General features: G+C 31.9%; 2 protein-coding genes across 9 annotated transcripts; both read left to right on the top strand.

Annotated features, from left to right (window-relative positions):
- The first annotated feature begins 7,167 nt into the window (after positions 1-7,167).
- Positions 7,168-10,864, top strand: LOC133690689 (patatin-like protein 2). The gene is made up of 7 exons (XM_062110936.1): positions 7,168-7,302; positions 8,403-8,584; positions 8,789-8,978; positions 9,340-9,504; positions 9,619-9,921; positions 10,533-10,705; positions 10,786-10,864. Exons 1-7 carry the CDS (start codon positions 7,168-7,170, stop codon positions 10,862-10,864), a joined length of 1,227 nt encoding a protein of 408 aa, XP_061966920.1.
- A 2,890-nt stretch (positions 10,865-13,754) lies between these two features.
- On the top strand, positions 13,755-18,050 carry LOC133691866 (uncharacterized). Of its 8 annotated transcripts, XR_009841752.1 has the most exons (13): positions 13,755-14,111; positions 14,272-14,358; positions 14,843-14,932; positions 15,079-15,195; positions 15,505-15,760; positions 15,862-16,019; positions 16,107-16,468; positions 16,558-16,657; positions 16,843-16,902; positions 17,024-17,107; positions 17,198-17,314; positions 17,408-17,500; positions 17,603-18,050. XR_009841752.1 is itself a non-coding variant. In XM_062112480.1 (12 exons), the coding sequence occupies exons 2-11, from the start codon at positions 14,299-14,301 to the stop codon at positions 17,449-17,451; spliced, it is 1,521 nt and encodes a 506-aa protein (XP_061968464.1). In that variant the 5' UTR covers positions 13,755-14,111; positions 14,272-14,298; the 3' UTR covers positions 17,452-17,500; positions 17,603-18,050. The 8 variants fall into 8 exon arrangements, 3 of the variants coding, with proteins under 3 accessions (XP_061968464.1, XP_061968465.1, XP_061968466.1); XR_009841749.1 differs by having other exon boundaries at positions 17,024-17,314; XR_009841751.1 differs by having other exon boundaries at positions 15,865-16,019; positions 17,024-17,314.
- Positions 18,051-22,470: the final 4,420 nt, after the last annotated feature.

Consider the following 22,470-nt stretch of genomic DNA (forward strand, 5'->3'; position numbering starts at 1 on the left):
GATATTAAATCAAATCCTTCAGTACTCATGGTACATAAAGCTTTTAACTTTTAATTAAATTGAATTTTTTACTCACTTTTATTATAAACTTTTGATTCAAGACAAAGAGTATTCTATCCAAATATATTTATGGATCTTCAAAAACTCTTACCTGCAAATGGGCAAGAGAAAACATTAATCGTCATCAAACTCGTCCTCGTAATTTTTAAAGCTCCGACCCTGAATTTTCTCCAATTCGGAGATTTTCTAAAAATATCTGCAGGTTATAGATATGGGGCACATAGAAGTTGTCCGTACGAATCATGATAATTAGATATAGATCACTCTGTAATTACCATCCTTATTTGGAAAATTATCAGCTTAGAGACAGGCGTTTGTCGTGTTAAAATTAAACGTAAGTCCAGCGCTCACCTTATGGTATTGCGTTGTCGCGAGAGAAATGAAAGGTCTATGATTATAGCCGCAAGATTTTATTTTATTTTTTATTTTTCCTTTAAGCATGCTTTGTTTTGCTATGATTCTTCCTTGTATGAGGCTTTACTAGCCCATACACCGGATTTTCGTTTGTTGGGCTACCCGTCTTTATTAACAAAAAGCTAACAGGGATTGGAAAAATACTATTTATGCAGACTTATAAACACTAGAAAATTGTAATGACAGATTTGCTCTTTCAACCAAAAATCATTATGAAGTTCATTGCACAAGGCTTATTTAGTTATTATCAGCTTGTTTGAGGGTAAGTTGGTTTTATTTATTTATTTTAGAAACATAGCAAAAGGACTAATATACCATTTCATGCAAAAAAATCTAAAGATAAGATAGGGTCAAGGGCACTTTTATCTTCTTTTATAGAATTTTTTTTTGGTAATAATCAAGTTAGGTAAAAGATAACTTATCTTTAAATAAATATAAAAAATATTTAAAAAAAATGGTTGAATATGCTAGCATATGGATGTGGAGGTGTCAATGCTTGTCGGGTCTTGTTGGCCAAAATTAGCTCTCACCATATTGTTTTTATTTTAATTATGATCTTTATTTTTTAATTGTGTTTTATCTTTTGGTCAATTAATTTTTATTTTTTAATTTTACCCTTTAATAAAAAATAAAATTTATTTAGTATTTCAATTTTGATCCTTATTACTTTAATTGTTATTTTGTTGGATTATTTTATGTAATTGATATTCTTTTTTTCAAGTTAAACTTTCAATATTTAATTTGCTGAGAATTGAGTTTCGTGATTTTTCCAAACATGATACTTCAATGCTAAATCAGATTGTCTCAAGCTATTTTTTATTTTATTTTTATCCAATTTTATCAGCTACATTGTTTGCTCTCATTTATAAAAATATTTTTTTCCAGGCTATTATTATCATTTTTTTTAATTTGATTAATTTGCTATTATTATTTATTTATTTTGTATGATTTAATTAAAATAAAACCAATTTATTTCATTCAATTGAATTTATAGCTAAAGTTACTAATTCTATTTTATTTTTAAAGTGTGTTTAACACAAGAAAAGTCTCATGCTATAAGACGTGATAGTGAGAACTAACGTTTTTTTTGTTTTTGGTAAATTGTAATGAAAGTACTGTTGGTGTCGAGCGATATTCTTGCTATAAATCAAACCTTATTTAAGTGGGACCAACTAATTTTACATGGTAGAAATACAATGGATAATGAACATCTTAATTATTCTCATGAAGAAAAAGGCACAACATTAACGTTTATAATGGATAATATGTTTTTGGATTTCATTACAATAGCAGAACGTGGATACTCGTGAATCATATTTAATTGCAAAATCATGATCATTCAAGTGGAAATGGCAAAGGTATCCGGTCCACTCATTTTGTTTTGTTGACCAATTCAGGCAATCTATTGGATTAAGTTCCATATTTTACATTATTTGAGGTCAATTTTCCCGACTCACGTACTACACTCCTAATAGATCCAAGCTCTTTGATTAGGTTTGCGCTTCCATCAAATTGAATTTTTAAAGCTTTCACTCCATTGTTTCCGGTGCTTTGATACGACAAGTTAACTGAACAACAACTAATTTACGTAAATCCCCAAGCTAGATGCATGCGTCATTGCTTTTAAGCAGCACGGTTGCATGCTAATGAGCTAGCAACAGCCATAAGAGAGCTTGCCTTGCCAGATATTAAGAGCTCTGCAAGATTCTGTATACTGATATCAATCCATGCAGGGAAGACAAAATCTTGGAAAAAAGGTATCAATCAACGCTAAAAACTCAGTTTTACTACTCTATATTTCTCTCTGCGCACGAGATCTACACTCTCTTGATGGATCAACAGTATTGCTAACCATCTTTTTATACTCCTCGAATAAGATATATAGCAACCACTTTATAGGCTAAAATACCAACTTACCTTCTTAAAAACCAACAACGTCTTTGGCTGGTAAAAAATTAAGGTTAGATTTCATATATAAAACATGGCTAAAAATCCCAGAATCCTACCTGCCTCCCTAACCACACATTCAACAAATTAACTCAGCTGGTAAATAATAGATAGCTAAACTTTAAAAACTGCAACTGATTCCCTTGACAGATGTTGTGTTGTTGCTAGATCATTTTTCAATCATTTTTTATATCCAAAAAATCTTATTCGAGTTTTCAGATCTAAAAACTCATTACAATTTATTTTTATTTAAAAACATTCTGAAAACTTCAATAAATATATTTTTAGTAATAAAACACTCTTTAATTAATTCAAAAACCCAAAATAAAATCAAATCAAAATTTGAGGGTCTCGACCTATCTTTTTATGGCATGTTTTAAAAACAAAACAACTTCTATTAAACTTTATTTTATAAGATGAACTCAATAATATCAGACTGATCAGTTTTTTTTTTTTTTAGCTAAAATGTGGCTCACTAAAAATTATCTCTTTCTTTTTTTAAAAAAAGATTTTTTCTTTCCTCCCTCGACATTTAGTGACTGAAATGTGATACAAATAAAATGTCATTTCAAAATATAAAAACCATAAACAATAAGGATCAAATATGTAAAATCTCAAACTTGATAGATAAAATTGAAGTTTTTTGAACCTTATGAAAAAACCAACATGTTTTTTTTTTACAAAAAAATTTGATCTTTTTTTTTTTAATTTTTGCTTAGCATGAACCTAAAATTCTCTTTGTAAAATCAAACTTTCATTTAATGTGAAAATTTTCTATGGCATATCAAATATGCAAGAACAAACAAATTGCAATAAATCCCAACACATCAAAACTATGTCAACATAACTTATAATGATGGAAAAAAAAGTTTAATGATCTAAGTTGATGTTGTCCCAAAATCCAAAATACGCAAATAATAGGTTATTTAGTGTTTGAAATAATGGTTAATCAACATGTTCAAGTATTTGGATTTCTTCTTTTTAGTCTAAAAAATTTCAAGCTTACGGTAAAAGCTTGAGTATCTGCAAAAATAGTTCCAATCGAGGGATTTAAAGACCCTCCAATAATAAAGTCAATATATTTATAGGAAAGACAATAAATGACTTAAAAGAATTTTAAATTTAAGGAACAAAAATATTTGTTCTTGAATTTTAAGTTAGTTAATGCTTGGACATATATATAAATTTATTTTCAAAGATAAAAAGTTCTTACCCTTACCTAAATGGTTCAAGAGATAATTTTATTCCCTAGACCTTATCGTTTTCAGAGAAAGAAAAAAAAATGAAAAGTCCTTTACTTTAAGAGACATCAATGAGATACAAATATCTCTTACATATTATTAATAAAATATTAAATATAGTAGATCTTTTAAAAAACCTTACAAATATCTCTTACATATCACTTAATATATATAATTCTTTTACTCTTTTAATTTATTTTTTATTTTTTGGTTTATTTGGATCCTGTCTTCATCCAATTCATTCCAAATTACTATTCATTCTTCAAAGGGTCAGTGTCCAGCACAAAGATTAAAAATATTGAAGAAATATTCTTGAACAGAGAACAATATTAAATTCAGAAATAAAAATAGAGAGAGTAAATTTCAGATAACGGAACACCATAATTGAAATACTGCATGTGATCATATTCCCAGGTTAGAAAACTTGGACTGATTTCTTAAGACATCGATCCTTTCCAGAAAACTTGGACCAAGAGTAAATTTCAGCTAGTCAAAAAAATCTTTCTTCAGAAATTGCATCGCTGGTTAGCACCCTCACGTTAAAGGTGCCGTGCTGCCAGTGCTTCGAGTTGATTTACTCATGTCCTAATGATAAATAATCCAAATCAAAATGCTGATGTGAGAGACTTATTACACAGATCATATATACATAGGATGATCCTCATTACTTACTAATTATTAATCTTGCTTTATACACACGTGCATAGAGAGGATTTTTTATTTATTTTTATTCAAACTAATATTTGTTTTAGTGTTGTCAATGGAATCAAGAAAATTCATATCCAACAGCTAAAATTAATGAAAGTAACAAAATGTGTATATTATATATTTAAATTCTTAAATGATTTAACTTTTGAAATAGATGCTATAAATTCAATCACTTCATTTGATATTATAATTTATTAATATATGACTTAATTAATTAAAAAAAATAATGAGCGTAAATGATATAGAATTTCATTCTAATAAAATAATTACAATTTTAAACAATTTTAAAGATCATTACATTTCCATGAAATTATAATATACATCTTAATTAAAATCAATATCACAAACTTTCAATTGGTTCCAGAAAAAGTAATAAAATATTGATTCAAATTTAATTTTTGTTTGAAAATTCTTTCTCCTATTTTCTTTTTCTTGAACTTTAATATAATGTATTAAAAATATTTTCAATCTCATCATCATCAAGAGGAAGTGTTTGAATGTTTTATTTTTTTTCATAAATGGAGAAATATCATTAGTCGTTACCTGGGCTAACTACACATATGAATACGTCCATCCATGTGTCTCCAGAACTCCATGGAAACCTCTAAGAGTTGATTTCGTTAATTAATTTAATTACTCTTTTGTTTATATATATATATATATATATATATATATATATATATATATATATGAATAGATTAGATTAGATTATACTAGAGCCACATGATTTACAAGCGAAAACTTCAAATCTGAATCCAAGTCTCCGTCCGGATGATGCTGATGACTGTATAAACAGATAAAAACTCTGAAATGTTAACAGAAAGGCGGCCCTAGTTGGATGAATCAACTGGACCAGTTTGGCTTCCCTGTTCGTCATCTATGCAATGGATGCTTGGCATCCACGCATGGATTAAAATAAAAGATATTGATTTGATTAAAGACTCTGTATTTGAATATTATCAATTAGATCACTGTAACTTTTCATTACATCGTCACCTCTTTTAGCTTCTAATGTTCTTTAAAGATGCCGTACTCACCTGCCAAGCTTCACTAAAATTGTTTGCGTCCGTGCATATGGAACATCTTCTGGATTGAAGCCCTTATACATCATAGCTGAAAGGTGCTTTCAGATTCATTAATAAAATAATATCAAGCAAAGTCTGACAATGTCTTATTGACATGATCATCTCTGGCATGCTTAACTTCATTCACCAATCATATCGAATGGTAAATTATCAATCTTTAACATGCATGCACATGCATACGCAGTTTGTTCATCTTGAACAAGAAATCGACGTAGATTAAACATCATTTGAAAGCTCAGCCCACAGAAGATAAATATAATATTGGAGTAAAAGAACTCCTATAATTAATTAACCTTAATTATATCCTGAAAGAAACTTACTGATTTAATTAGCTTTGGTTAAACTGGTCAAACATCTACATCTCCTGATCTTAAAGTTATCTCGGAATTAATCCAAGTACTGTCAATTTTATTTTCGACTTTCTTATATTTTAGTAAATTTTGAAATCAAGTCATCTATCTAAGTCGTAGGCGCGGGAGGCAAGAAATTACATATCAATAACTATTGTTGATCGATCGTGGAAGTTCCATCAACCAAACTGATCATCTGCTGTAAACTAATTTAAATCATCACAGAAAGTTGAGAGATTATTACACCAAGAGCAAGTTGAAAGTTTTTGTTTTCCATGGAATCTTTGTTTCTGTAAATTATTTTTTTTTTCCATCTCTTCCTAGCTTGGCGTTGTTTTGCAATCTTTGCTTATAAGAAGAAGAAAAAAACTACATAGAGCTAATTTAATGTTGAAAATGCTATTTAATTAGTCGCCCCAAATTCCTAATTAATTATGACAAATGTATTAAAAAGTATATATATATATATACACGAATTGTTTGAATACTGATCTACACATGAGTCATTATGATCAGATCAGAGTCTGTTATTATAAGATTTTTCTTTTCTTTTCTTTCCAGTTTTAACAAGAATATGGATATGTGACCACATTAATTGAATGGAACCTTGCGTTACATTATCTAGTTTTGTTTATTTTATTTTATTTGGATTTTACAAGGCATTTTGGGTCGTCGAATATACTTTGAGAAATTATGATACAACACCATCCGAGCAGTTAGTTAAGTTAATTTTAATCATTCGAGCCAATTATTTCTGATTTTCGCATAGCATCGTAGCCCTAATTAATGGACTTTCCCATAGTATTGTTTTCTTCGTCATTTGCGACGCCACCTTTGGGATCTCCATGAATTGTTAACCCTAGTATTAATTAGGTCAATATGTCCCGTTCTCGCCTGATTGCATCACCTAGCAAATTCTCTCCTGCAAGCCTTATACACATGTATAATTGTTTTTGGTTGTCACGTACGTATAGAATATTATTATGGGCATGATGCTACTCGGTTCAAATGTCAAAAATTTCAACTTTTCCCTCGATTTGATAAACATCCTACACGAAACAAATCCACGTTAGCAGGTGTTGAGTCCGATGAAAGAAGATTCGATTATCCAATATAATTATAGAAATGTCAAGAATGAGAAGAAATTTGAGGTCTATAAATACCCGTACCATGAGAACCCAAAATCACACAACTCAAAACAATTAAAGTTTTTTCCTAGGGTCTTAGGATCTCCCTGCCAGTCCCTCTCCGAGGTCTAATTACAAGTTCAAGCATATCGTCCTAAGATAATCAGCACACATTCGTTATTCTCAGAGTACTGCTCTTCCTCTCTAAGATCGTACATTCAGCTTATAACGTTTCATGGAAGGAACTGATAATGTGCTTCTTCAGCCACCAACTTTTGGAAATCTAATAACAGTTCTCAGCATTGACGGGGGTGGAATAAGAGGACTTATCCCTGGAACCATCATTAATTTCCTAGAATCTGAACTTCAGGTAGGATAGCAAGGTTTTTTGGGCATGAACGTTGATGCTCAAAATTAAATAACTGTGCATGCATACCATTTTTTCGTTGTGAATATTAATTTTCCGAAGCACATATGCACTGTACACGTCCGCTGCAAGCGTCAAAAGTTCGTAAGTGCATCCACATTACAATGCATACATTAGAGCATGATTGTTAAAATCGAGCTGCACTAATGGTTTGGCATAAAAAAAAAAGTTTTAAATTGAATTAATTTTGATATTGACATTTTAAAATTAATTTACCTTGTGACCAGCTGATTCGCTAGGTTAAATTCAATCCAAACCTACTTTAATTATTACTAATAAAAGTCTAATAAAAAATTAAAACAATATTGTTTTAGATAAAATTAATAGATTCGAGTTAACTTGGTAATTTATAGGTTGACTCGATGACCAATTAGTTAATACAATAACCTAGATTAATCCAAGTCTAACAACTATACATTATAATGCATAGAGAAATCAAACAGCAAGAGTTGATATCATATCTAACATTGTTTTCATACAAATTCAATATTTTTCACATTTCTAATATATAGGTCACATACAACTCAAATTCCACTACATAAGAATTAATTAAATATTGTTAGGGAATATATTTTATACTATCATCTAAAAATAGTACTTTAGGATTGCATGTTGGGCACTAAAAATACAATGTGAATCATCTTAATTTAAAAAATTAAGTTTTTAGATGATGCTCTAAATTTAATTTTATAATGTTTAGAGGTTATATGAGGTTTTAAAAATGATTTTATAACTTGAAATATTTATATAGACTCATCATTATCTTGTGTTTAATTTTTATAATTTAATTGGATAGAATAGAGATGATAAAATCTAAATTTATAAATGTTTAATTATTTAAAATATAATATCATATTAAAAAATTATTTTAACCTAAAATTATTAATAAAAATAATTTTATATGAGAAAGATACACATGAGCACACAAAACGCCAAATACTGACATTGCATTCCGGAAGTAATGAATTAATGGCTACCCTTTAATTTTTGTTCTTATAATCGTGTACAAGAACTAAATCTAGATCCTTCTGCCCTTGGTTTAGAAATTGGATGGCGAGGATGCAAGAATAGCGGACTATTTTGACGTGATTGCGGGGACAAGCACCGGTGGTCTAGTTACTGCCATGCTAACCTGTCCCGATGAAAATAATCGTCCAATGTTTGCTGCCAAAGATATCAAGGATTTCTACCTGAATCAGTGCCCCAAAATCTTCCCGCAGCCCAGGTAAAATTAACTCGTTATTACATGTTCAAGATATGTCTATTTCGTAGAAATAATTTATATATGGGTGTTTACCGAAATAATACATCCATTTCCTATATTCTTCTTCTTCTTCTTTCTCTCTCTCTCTTTTAAAAATATCTTTTGAACTGTGACGTGAATTTTTTTCCTTTTCTCTTTGTTTTGCTATGACAGCTTTGGCTGCAGGTGTTCATTATTTACTCAAGTGAAAAAGTTGATCAAAGCTTTAACAGGGCCAAAATATGACGGGAAATATCTACATGGCCTCGTTAAGGAACTACTAGGGAACCGAAGATTGCACCACACATTGACTAAGGTCGTAATCCCAACATTTGATATCAAAACATTCCAACCAACCATCTTTTCGAGCTTTGAGGTACGTTTTGCAAGCCTTCTCCTAAAATTGGGTAATTTTTCCACTGTTTAATTGATGAATAAGGGCATTAATTCTAGCCTTTCTCATATTCTAATGCTCAATCTTGAGTCTTGTTAATTAAGCGTTAAATCAAAGCTGATAACTGGTTTAGCTAGGAGGTAGATTAATTTGCGAGCCTATAGAGGTTTCCTGGTAACAAATCGGCAGTTATAATATATATATCGTGAAAGTGTTACCCCCTCTCTAGCTAAAACCTAAAAAAGATTTTAATTAGAAAAGAAAGAAAGGAAAGAGGGAGGGGCTAAAGCCGGCAGGTATAATATTGCTGACTCTCTCACTGCCACTTGCAATCATGGACCAGGCTAACAAAAACCATTCCTTGGATGCATTACTCTCTGACATATGCATTGCAACCTCAGCTGCCCCCACTTATCTTCCAGCCCATTATTTTGAAACCAAAGATGAACAAACAGGGGAAGTGAGGGAATTCAACCTCATAGACGGTGGGGTTCCTGCAAACAATCCGGTATGTGTTAAATTCACTTAGTTATTTTGAAATAACTTATCTGTGTTTTATCTTATCTATTCTCTCCTCTGCGAAATAATTAGCTGAAACATACTGCTGTGATTCAAAAAGCAGGCTTTGATTGCTATTAGCGAAGTTACAAAAGAAATCGTTAAGGGGAGCCCAGACTTCTTTCCTATAAAACCAATGGACTACGGGCGGTTTTTGTTAATATCCTTAGGAACTGGGTCGCCTAAAGCTCAAGAAAAATATAAAGCAACTGAAGCAGCTAAATGGGGTTTATTGGGTTGGTTAACAAGCGGTGGTTCCACCCCGGTGATTGATGCCTTCAGTCATGCAAGTGCAGACATGGTTGATCTGCACATCTCAGTGGTGCTTCAAGCCCTTCACTCTGAAAATAATTACCTTCGGATTCAGGTAAGGAATGTTCTTTAGCAATAATATCTTGGTTCTTCTTTAGATTTAGTTTTCTTTTCCCAGTCACTTTTACAACGACGAACAAAATTGTCTAAACACACACTTTCACAGGTTTTTCATATTTAAAAAGACAGGATTATCCTTTTTCTATTTTGCCGCCTTATTTTTTATACTTGTAATTGTAAAAGCTCATTTTCCCCTAATCATGAAAAGAAAACCTAATTTTATAATTAGTTTTACAATATTCTAATGTATCATTTTTCTAAGGTTTTATATATTTGAAAAAATAAAGAAAGACAATAAGTTATTTATTGTTTATTTCAATCCATGATTGTGATTATAAATTAAAGATAGTGATTTCATCAATATTGATATAAATTAAATCTTGTTTCATTAAATTGCCTTTAATTTAATTCTAAAATCTTATAATACCTTGAATTCTCAAGAATATACATAGAGAAGAAAAGGTCGACACATAAAATATCACAAACATCACATGAAAGGATAAACTTGAAAAAAAAAAGTTTTGTGACCAAAATGATAAATAAAAATATAGCATTGCTCATGGAATAGTGTTGTACAAAGACACATAATTTGATATTTGCATGCAGGACGACACATTAAGCAGGGAAGAATGTTCTGTCGACATAGCTACAAAAAAAAATTTGGAAGACCTTGTGAAAGTTGGTGAAAGACTTCTAAAGAAACCAGTTTCGAGAGTGAATTTGGAGAGTGGCCTGTCTGAGCCGTATGTTAAAGAGACGAATGAGGAGGCTCTGGCAAGGTATATACGAAGCCATTGTTTTACCCAGATTATGAGCTAATATTTCATGCAGTACTGAACAGTCTGACATCCTTTTGCAGGTTCGCAAAAATACTCTCCCAAGAGAAGCAGCTTCGCCGTGCTAGGTCACCCCATGGAAAAAAATCTTGCAAATTTTAAGGATATATATATATATGATTGTGATTAGAACTGGTGATTCTTTATTAATGTTGTAATAAGATGCTTAATTAAGCTCAGGGTGTGGAAACAAACATTCATTGCGCTTCAATAAGTACCAGGGGTAGACATTTTATGGTCTCATTGTTTTATCGGATCATGTAAATTACTCCATCTATAATTCAATTTGTTTGAATAGCCGCTTCGTGCACCATCCAAGATACTTTGTTTCAGCCCATAAAACCTATAAAATAGAAATATTTTAGGGTTATTAAAAGGTGGAATAACAATTATTTTTAAAGTGTTTTTTATTTTATATTAAAAAATATTTTTTTATTTTTTTCATTAACAAATCAAAACGTTTTAAAAATATTACAAAAATTAATCTAGGTTTTTTTTTACAAATTACAAGTTAAACAGCAGTCATTTAAGGCGAGCTTTTGTCATTCATAACTACTGCCTTGGTTACTTTCTCAAGTATATATACGTTATTTATACACAGCCTCTCTGCTGTACTCTTATTATTAAAGTCACATGTCATGAATGGAAATTCATGAAATATACACGAGTAGATGCCTGTATCAATGGGAATTCTCAAGTATACAAGGTATTTTCGTGAAAAATTGTTTTCGTAATGAAGCATTTTCTCAAAACATTATATTTGAATAATGTTACGAGTCAATTGTAAGAAAAAAAATATAATATGTTGACAATTGAATTATATTTGCTTGATGCCTGTATCAATGGAAAGATTTGAGAGGACGCTAAGAGATTTTGGTGATTTCCAATGGAAATATTTGTTTTTGAAGGAAGTGTTGTAGTTCAATCAAGGGCTTGTTTTTTATTTAATTTTCTAGATTCAATTTTGAGATTTTTTTCCCTTTAATTTTAATTTTTTTTTTTTTTTTGCGAAGGAAAAATCATATTATTCTCGATCATTATATATTGTTCAGTGACATGTCACAAATCTAGCGTCTACTTGAGAAAAACTGGGCCTTCTACATGGCGGGGGAGCTGGACCCATGAAGACACTATAATAAAACCATTGTGCTATCTTAAAAGTTGATGTTTTACTGTGCATGCTCTTTTGATTATCCACTTCCTTGTTCATTATTATTTTTCCATTCAAGTCCTTGTAGGTTTTTTTCTTGCACTTTAATCATTGAACTTGATTTATTTTTAATTTCACCCCTGCAAATTAGGTTGGCTTGGTTTTTTACGTGTTGGAATCCAGTCTGTGTACGCTCGCTTATCCAATATGCCATAGAATATTCTAAATTTAAATTAAATATTAATTTATAAAATAAAATTTTAAGTTATTGTTAAGAAAAACAAAAGGACCAAGGATCAAAACTAACAAAAAAAACAAAGCCTTTTTTTTCTTTCATGTTGTTCACAAGGCGCAAAAAACTTCTATTTTTAGTTCCTCAAGTTCTAATTTTTAGATGCTTGGTTCTTATTTTTTTATGTTTTTAGAGTTTGGTTATAAACTTTAATTTTATAATGTTTTAGTTCATGGATGCTCATAAATAAGAGAGAAAATCATTGAAAAAGATAAAAGAAAGGGAAAGTGTCCACCCAATAACTCCAATTTTGGAACACATAAATTTATTTTAGAAAAGAAGTTCAATTGAGATGGTTTCTTCTTCAAATATATCAAAAAAGTAGATTGACATCTATGAGTTTTATTCTAATTTGGTTTGCTTTATAATTTTTAAATTAATTAAAGAATATTTTTATGTTGAAAAATTGACAGAGAAAGAAGTGATTTTTTACCCAAAAAAAAGAGATCAAGAGAAAAGAAAGAAGAATATGTGTTTGATATGATATCAAAAATTCTAATATTTTAAAGTTATTAGTTTTGAGTCTCACAAATCTCAATATCACTGAAAATTTACATAGCTGTTAACTTCGGGGACTGTGAAATTAGTCGAGGTGCACACTAACTGACCCGGATACCTACGTTAATAATAATAATAATAATAATAATAATAATAATAATTTTAATTAGAATTTTGTACCAATAACTAAATATAGTTATTGATAGAATATTAAATTTTTTTATTTAATAACTAGCTTTTTATTGATACACATTTCATAGAACCAAAATTAGCCATCATGCTTTTGGGCTTGCAGGATGTCCAGCGGGCCGTGGGGAATAGTCGTGGTGCGCGTAAGCTGGCCCGGACACCCCACGTAAATCAAAAAAAAAAAAAAAAAAAAAAAAAAAATTAGCCATCCAAAGCTCTGGTCGCAACAATAAGTCCCTTTACTTAAAAACGTGAACCCATCATTACAGAATACAGATCGTAAGAATCTGGACATTTTGGTAATATAAACACACAAATCCAGGGACAATCTAGGTATAGAACCACAAAAATCCAATAACTAAAGAATGTTGGGAAGAGAGGCTCCACGTTATTTCATGATGACGCAGACAGGGTCCATAGTGCGTGTGTGCTGTGCTGTGCTCTGAGAGTGCGGACGGCGCTACATTTAGGAGCCTAGGATCACTCTCTCCGGGCTCGTAGATCGGTCCTCCTGAGCCGAAAATATTTGGAGAGAAGAGCTCTATCTACATCTTATATTAATTGAGCCCAAATCTTCAAAGTACTATCATGAAAGAGGCTGTTCGAAGGTAAAGAATTAATTTTATTAATAGATTTTTTTTAATGCTTTATTAATATTAAAAATAATATATTTTTAAATAAAAAATACTTTAAAAAACAACTAGTTTTGCAAAAATAAATTACAGAATCAATCAGATCTTAGACAAACTATATCCCTTGTCCTAATTTTAGATTCAAACTAAATAATTACGTAGAAATGAAAATCACTTTCTATTTAACCCGTTGTCTTAAGGAGCCTTTTTTGGGAAAGCTAGCCTTCTCACTTCACCTTGGACAGTCGCATAAACATTTACGTACATAGCCACCCCATCTTTCTCTCTGTCTCCTTTTAAATAATGTTAACAACTTAGCGCACAATAAGATACAGCAATTCAAACACCCTCATCTTTGGCTGTCTCTTGTTCCATTTCCTCCTTATCTATCCATTATCATGTCCCTTGTCTGTATAAATGTATAAAGAGGAAGAGAGTTCCAGTCATTTGGTTTTTAACTCGGCCTGAAACCTTGGTTGTGGCGAATTCACTTCACAGTGATCGAGGAACGTTGAGATTTTAAGTGACACTTGACTTTCAAGGCATTGAAGTTTCTTGTTATTTTCAAGGAATGAACTTTCTGTAAAGGTATATGTAAATCTGGTGACGCTCCTCTCTCCCTCTCTCTCCCTCTCTCTCTCTCTTTTAATGCTACTCATTTGATATGGAAAGGAGTCACTGTTTTGTTTTTGTTTTGGTTCTGTGATGTTACTTTAATGAAGTTATTGAATTGGGTTCTTTAATGAAGGACTTGCAGATTTAAAGAAGAGCAAAGATGAATACTAGCGCGAGGAATAGGCTGCAGTCCATGAAAGCTCCAATGAAGCTTGAAAAGGTAAGCACTTAATCGATGCTTAAACTTGGTTACTTAATCACTTTAACTGCTTATTTTATTATTTGTTTCGAAAAATGGCTTGTGCTGTAGATATGGTCTTTCCATCCACAGTCTAAACCTGGAAGAGGTCTAGTAACTTTTAAGATATGGGGCGATATAGCTTTTGCCAGAAAATTTGGCTTCAGTTTTAATGAGGATCCAGAAGCTGAAAGCTCCAGTAAATTCTTATAAAGAATGCATATTTGATGAGAGTCTGAATTGCATTTTCTGTCAAATCTATTTTTGAAAAATCATAAGAATTGTTGGTAAAAACAATTCCTTTCAGATGATTTTTAATGGCCTGTTCCAGTGAGCTTTGTTTTGTTTTATGTTCTTTGCTTTTTCTTCCCTCTTCTCCGCATAGTTTATTTCCTTCTTTTTTTTTTCTTTTTCACTTGAGAATCTGATTGTTTTGTAATTTGTATTTAAATATATTTTATTGAAGGAGAAGGCTGAAATGCAGGGGAGCAAACCAAATGTTGCCAAAAACAGACGAATCTCGAGCAGAGAGAGAAAAATAGCATTGCAACAAGATGTATGATCATGTTCTCTTGTTATTTCTTTCTATAGTTCAAAACAGATCAATACATCTTGTATCTTTCCTTTTCCATTGATGCCGCCCTGTCTTCAATGGAACCGTTGCTTGCATTAATTATTGTGTTGAAAATTCCTTTTATTCAGGTTGATAATCTAAAGAAGCAACTGAGGCATGAAGAGAATATTCACAGAGCTTTGGAGAGAGCTTTCAGCAGACCGTTGGGAGCTCTCCCTCGCCTTCCTCCATATCTCCCTCGTGCGGTTAGTAATTCACCATCCTTTCATATGGTTTTCATTCAAATTCCTTTAGCGTTGTCAGTTCAATAGTAGAAAGGTGCCAATAGACAAACAGTATTACTGTGAAGCTTGAACTTAATAAGCATAGCAATTGGAGTTGAATAAGAAACGTGGAAGGACTTGATTGAAAGACGTGAGGAGAGAAACAGAGATTTGAATGATATATCAATGCTCAACCAAGTAACTTGAGAAAAACAAATGAACTGGAATACTTGCCTGACCATTACATACAATCAACGGAGATAGTTTGATACTGGATTTTAGTTTCTGTAGACGCTGGAGCTTCTTGCAGAAGTGGCTGTTTTGGAAGAGGAGGTGGTTCAGCTTGAAGAACAGATTGTCTATTTTAAGCAAGACTTGTACCAAGAAGCTGTCCACATTTCAAGCTCCAAAAGGAACATGGGAAGTTTTTCCGATTTATACAACTTGTACCGAAATAAGAATCCCAAGCCAGATCAGTTGAAGTCCTCAGCTCAAAATCTGGACAAATCAGCCACTTCCATGATAAGGCATTTGCCAGCTCTTTCCAGTAAGCTAAATGTTCGATGCCATCAGCATATGATACATTGGATATGCACATGGAGGCATTTGATATCCCTCTTGCCTTAATCCACCTTCATTGTTCTTTAGCAGATGGAACGGGGAAAGAGAATGCATTCTCTACTGCTAATTCTACGAAGAACAACAAAGGATCCTCGATCCATAAAGCTCAGACAAGCAAAAATATGTTCAAAATACCTCCTGTCAACGGATCAGCAGAGAAGACATTAGATTCTCCCAAGTTACAGGTCTGTATAATGTAATCATACCAACAATTTTCATTAAGATGTATCAACTTTATTAACAACTAAATGAACCCAGTTACATATGTCCAGCTAGAACGCAGAGTAACAGGCCAAGAAAATGTGGAAGCAAGAACTGTTGTTACTCCAGGTGAAAGGCTATCAGGAGATGACAGCCCGAACAAGGTGTCGGAGGACATCATGAAATGCTTGTCAAGCATTTTCTTACGAATGAGCTCAGTGAAAAATAAGCCTACTGCAGATAATTTACCTTTCTCGTCAACATTAGTCTCTCAAGAAAATGGGAAAGAAATTGAATGTCGGGATCCATATGATATATGCTCAGAATTTGGAAACAGAGATATTGGGTCATATAAGCGTTTGTTTTCAATAGAACCTGGGGCGACTAATCCCAACCGAACATCAAATTCTTTGTTTCTACTTCACAGACTTGAGTAAGTTTTAACTTTTCCAAGTAATTCGATTGGTTTCATGCATTGTTTTTATCATATCAACAACACTAGTATGATTTATGAATCGTCAGACTTCTATTGGGGAAACTTGCCTCCGTCAACTTGCAGAACCTCACTCATCAGGAGAAACTTGCGTTCTGGATAAATATTTACAATTCCTGCATGATGAATGTAAGCCAGCCTCTTTTTATAAAATGTCAAATATTCTTTCTTTCAAGTTCCAAATTGTTTAGGTAAATCTGAATTTGACCATCATTTTCCATTCCATTGGATTTAATTCATGCCCTAAACCTATCTTTTCTGTAACTGTGTCAAGTATTAACGTAAAGAATCTTTACCATGTCATATTGCCGTAGGCATTTCTAGAACATGGAATCCCCGAGAGTCCTGAGATGGTTGTTGAACTAATGAGAAAGGTATGGGCTATCCAGAAACTTTTCTTTAAGATATACTATTTTGTCATGCTTTAACTTATGGCAGGTGAATGGTGATACCGCAAAAGTTCATAATTTTCTGCTTCTATTTTTTATTATTTAGGCAACAATAAATATTGGAGGACACCTGCTAAATGCAATAACTATAGAAAATTTCATCCTTGGACTGCCTTATTACTCAAAATACGTAAGCGGTGCCCATTACAACTTCCATGAAAGCTTTTTTAGAAAATTAAATACTTCCTCAGCATGCCATTTACTCCTGAGTTCTGATCAGACAATTTCAAAACGCGCCAAAAATGATGAAATGGCAGCGAGGAACAAATTTGGATTGGAGTTATCTGAACCACTGGTATCATTTGCCCTTCGCTGTGGAAGCCGGTCCTCCCCTGCTGTAAGTTAATGCGAAATTTCGACAAGTTCGAGCATTTGATAATATCATTCACCTTCATTTCTATAATAATGATCATATGGTGTTCATTAACAGTCCAAACTGCAATGCAGCTTCATTTTGCTATGAATCACCGATAATACCGCCTACAAAAGTCATTAAGCTCTAAAACATTAATTTATCCTCGTGGTATCACATCTGTGCTTATTCCCAGACCATTTACTATTAGTGGATTCTCTTTAACTATATTTGCTATGAAATCTGATTGCTTTTTGTGTAATTCATTGCCAGCTGCACTGAGAGTGAAAACAAACGCGAGAGTCCAAGCAATGACAGTTCCATTAAAGAATATTTATTAGGTGTAGACAGTGAGTGGCAGGCAATTTCTCTGTCTGGCATGCTAATGAATGGATCTCTATGCATTCCACTTGATATAATTCCATTTCAAGACATTCAAAGAAGGTATTGCTGCTGATGCATCCTTTAACACTTGTGGTCCAAATGAAAGCATCCCAGATCACCTTCAATGCTTAGCACAGGTTGGTGCCATTTCCACACTCCTCTGGCAGCTTTCACAATCACTTAGCCGCCTGCCAATCAATGTTCGTGCAAGAATTTGAAATGTTTGATATCACCATGATCTTCGTTATGGTTTTTGGATCATATATAAACACTCAGAATCTATTATATCAAGAATTCATTATAAATATATTTAGAATCTATTATAAATACTTAAAGACATTAGCGTATAAAATAAAAATTATTTATTATGTAATTAAGATTTTATTTAAATATCTGAAGTTTATTCTTCTTTTTTTTTAACATAATTTGATAATAAATGAAGTTTAATAAATAGATTCAAATAATGTCTAATAATTACACTAATCACATGCTTTACTTTTTGTTTAACTTTATCATATTTGTACTTAACAAATTATGAAATTGGGGGTCATTAATCTCTTCATAATAGATAGATCAAAGAAGAAAATTACGTAGCATCGATCGATCAATGATCTAACTAAGGAAAAAGGATGATCTAAATTAGAACCGGGGCCAACATTTTACATGTGCTTGATTGGAATTGGGGGGTCGAAGGAATCTATATTTTTGTCCCATGCAAGAATAAAAAAAAGATTATCCATGCAAGTGGAAGGTGCAAACTCTAAACTTTAGCTCCTTGGGTTATAAAAATCTGCCAGCCAATAGAACGAAGTGCTTTTCCAAATTGATTTCGTTCTGAGAGCGATAGCCTGATTCTGGCTGTACAATTATACAATATACTAAAAAAATAAGGTTTTCAGATGGTGCTTCGTTCTTTATATCACGGTAGAGTATCTGATTTTTTTTTCTCTAACCCACAACTTAGGGTGACCAGTCATTTAGTTACACCTATATAGCTATTATAGTACAAACCAAAAAAAACTCGGGATGACTCACCTCCTACACTGTTCATATGAATAGTGGGGAGGTCCTCCCTATTTTCTTTTCTTTTTTTTAAAAAAAAAGAAATTTGATTTTTTTTAATTTGATTTTTTAATATTAGGTTTGTATTGATTTTTTTTTCAATTTCATCGTTTTATATTTGATTGATTTTAAATTGGTTTGTTTAATTTGTTTCGGTTTACTTTCTATAAAATTATTATTTTCTCGAATAAATATCCTAATATTTTGTTTGTGCTCAATTTTAAAAATATTTAGTATTATTATTATTATATAATTACATAATTTTTTTTTAAAACAAATCATCTGAAGTTTACGATCCAGGTCATAAGTTTGATGGGTTAAACTGTAAAGTTCTGGTCGATCTAATATGTTATTATCTCAATATTAAAAAAAAATATTATCTTAGAATTTCTTTAAAGTCAAACCACATTTTTTACCAACTATTCTAGCTACTTTTGAACCGGCCAAGTAGACAGGGTCATATAGAGACAACCCTCACATGGTTTAATTTTAAACCCGAGCTAAATAAGAAGGAGAGCTGATAAGTTTCAAATTCGACCCATAGGGAAAAGTTTAATAGCAATGTCAAATAGTTTGATACTAGATTGGTGGCTCGCCCGTAACGCCGTGGACAGAACCAAAAAAATTTTCACATAGAAAAGAAAAGGTGGCTTGCAAGCCCAGGCTCGCGCACCTTGGCCTATTATTTCTTGTATTATTTTTTTTCAAAGAAAGAATAGGCAAATGACACGTTGCCTATTGTGGTAGACGACTTGTTGTCTGCCACTTTGTGATGGCCGTGAAATTAAAACTATGGGATTTTTTTACTCAAAAAATTCAATTCATTTCAACTACAATACACTTTTAAAACATCAAGAAACCAAACCTTTCAACCTCATAAACCAAAAAAACAAGTCGTCTGCCACTTTGTGATGGCCGTGAAATTAAAACTATGGATTTTTTTTACCCAAAAAATTCAATTCATTTCAACTACAAAACACTTTTAGAACATCAAGAAACCAAACCTTTCAACCTCATAAACCAAAAAAACAATCCAAACCACCAAATCAAACCAGAGAAAATATTCCATCCTCAACCTCTATCTGATTTTTAGGCTATATTGAGGTTAAAAAAATCATCATAAGACTCCTCTTACCTAGTAGAATTTGTTGACACCAATTTTAACCTGTTTTGTGGTTGAAAAAGGTGTTAGCGAAGAGTTTTTTCTCTCTACATCTTAATTTGACAAATTCTCTCTTTCCTCTTACAAAAAAGGGATTGGAAAATAAATTTTGATACCAAAATGAATATTTTGAAAATTAAAGGGAACGATTACTTTAGAGAAAAAAAGATACGGGTGCAAATGAACTTTTAAGATAAATTTCAAAGCCACTATCTATTTCACCTGCTTTTTTTACTTCAGTTCTTTATCTTTCAATTCAACCTTTCCTCCAAAAAAAAAAATATACAATTGGATTCTAATGTAGGTTATAAGGGCTAAATCAGCAAAGTAAAAATTTGAAGATAAAATTATTTTTTTAAAAAAAATCACTGCTCAAATCTATAGTAGTAATATGTGAGAAGGAAACTATATTTGTGTTGCTGTAAAAAAAAATCTTTTAGTATGTATTAAATTAATAACTTGGATATTTTTTTTTCTTTCAATAAAATTTTGATCTGCTCCTCGGGAGCATAGTATGGACCATTAATCCAGTACTTTTTATGATAAAAGAGCATCGGCCTAGGCCACGTCTGGCATGGCCCAAAGTCGTGTCAAGATTTTCTTTGGGCATGTTACAGTCTCTTAACTCACACGCAGCTCCTTTCTTTTTGGGTGTGAGTAAGCTAGTAATGTTGGTTTGGAGTTCAGTCAGTTTCGATCAGAGGTTGGTCTCCCTTTGCGATCAAGAAAAACCTTGGAAATTTTCCAGATGATAAGACATCAGCATGTGAAGCTGAAGCTGGAAAACTTATTGAGAAACAAAGATTATGTCTTTATATCATTTTTTTTCTTACATCATGTTTGTTAGGAGGGTTTTTAGTGGTAGGAGAGGGAAAGGTCGAGTTAAAGCCCTTCATCCATGTTTGATTTTTACTATAGTTAAAAAAGGTCTAAGCTGGCTCTTATTTGGAGCTTTATTTTATTGTATTTTATTTTATTTTTATATAAAAATAACATTGTTTTATTAAAAAACTCTTAAATGATATTATTTTAAAAAAATCCACCAATTGACTCATGGTCACCCACTCACCCTACAACCCGAGTCTTGAACCTGGTCTACTCTTGGATATGCTTATTAAAGTTAGACAGGTTTAGCATGCTGACACAAGATTTAATTGATCATGATCCTAGACTAGTCCAAGTTGAAGAAGAAAAAAAAACTAATGAACCCAGTAAAAAACTCGAGTTAACTTGTTTGACCTGGCTATAAACCCGTTGGCCTTTTTTAAATTTTGTTTTGAAAATGATGTCATCTTAACCCTTTAAAAACAAAATTAGATTAGTCTTTGTAACCCCTAGCTCAAACCTAAACATGAATCGAATTTTATAAATATGCTCCCCGATTGAATTAAATCTTACAATTATGATTTTCACTCTTAACAGAAGGAAATGTATGGTAACCTCGAAAGTATTAAAAATCTTAACACTCTAAATTGGAGTGTTTAGAAAAGACTTTTAGATGACCAAAACAAGTTTTACTTGGAATAAAAAAACTATTTTTTCTTTTATCCATTAAGACTATTTTTGCAATTTAATAATTAATCTTATTTTTTTTAACCCTCTCATTCTCCTTCTTTATCTTCCATTTTTTTTTATATTCAAATTAGAGAAAAGATTGAAATTCAACCATTCTCTTTCTTGACTAATCTTACACTTCCGTATCCTCCTTCCATTCAAACATAAAGATAGTGGAGGGCAACTCTTGTAATCCTATTGCAATTAGGGTATGAAAGAACTAATATCTTATTAAACAATATGTTTTTCGAGGAAAGAGAGGTAATATTAGGTCTGGGTGGGCCAAACCTTGGTCTCTTCTCTCATTGAAAAGTCTGGGGAGTCTTGCTGGGCTGAACATGAGCCACCGAACCCTGTCAAAAAAGCCGCCACCTCCTCCAACCCCTCTTTGGTATAAAAAAACATGTTTTCTTCATTTTACCTTCTTTTCTTGGAAAATTACACCTTCATAAATAGACAACTTAAAACGATAAAAGTCCATACCCTTGACTATTCAAAGAAGTCACCAGACTATAAGAGCTAAGGAGAACAAAAGCCAACAAACTCAAAGAGAACGTGCGTCATCCAATTATTCTTTGAATATTCAAGTGAATCAGGTGTTTTTTTAAGAGATGGCAGGAATGCTAAAAGTGAAAAGAAAATGTAGAAGGAGAATCCAAATCTGTGTACATTGGATTGACAAGTAGTTTGTGTGTGTGTGTGTGTGTGTGTGTGTGTGTGTGTGTGTGTGTGTGTGTGTGTGTGTGTGTGAGAGAGAGAGAGAGAGAGAGAGAGAGAGAGAGAGAGAGAGAGAGAGAGAATAAATTTAAATTTTTATCTTGTTTTAATTTTGGACTTGATCAATATGTAAAATGTAATTTTTTAAAATATTAAGGCAAAACGAAAAAACAATCAAACTTTAGAAAACTTGGTATAATTTTTTAAAAAATAAACTGAGAATTATATATGCTAATGAATAATAATAAATATGTTGATTTCA

This window comes from Populus nigra, chromosome 4 (genome assembly GCF_951802175.1).
Source record: "Populus nigra chromosome 4, ddPopNigr1.1, whole genome shotgun sequence".
In the NCBI taxonomy this organism is placed as follows: domain Eukaryota; kingdom Viridiplantae; phylum Streptophyta; class Magnoliopsida; order Malpighiales; family Salicaceae; genus Populus; species Populus nigra.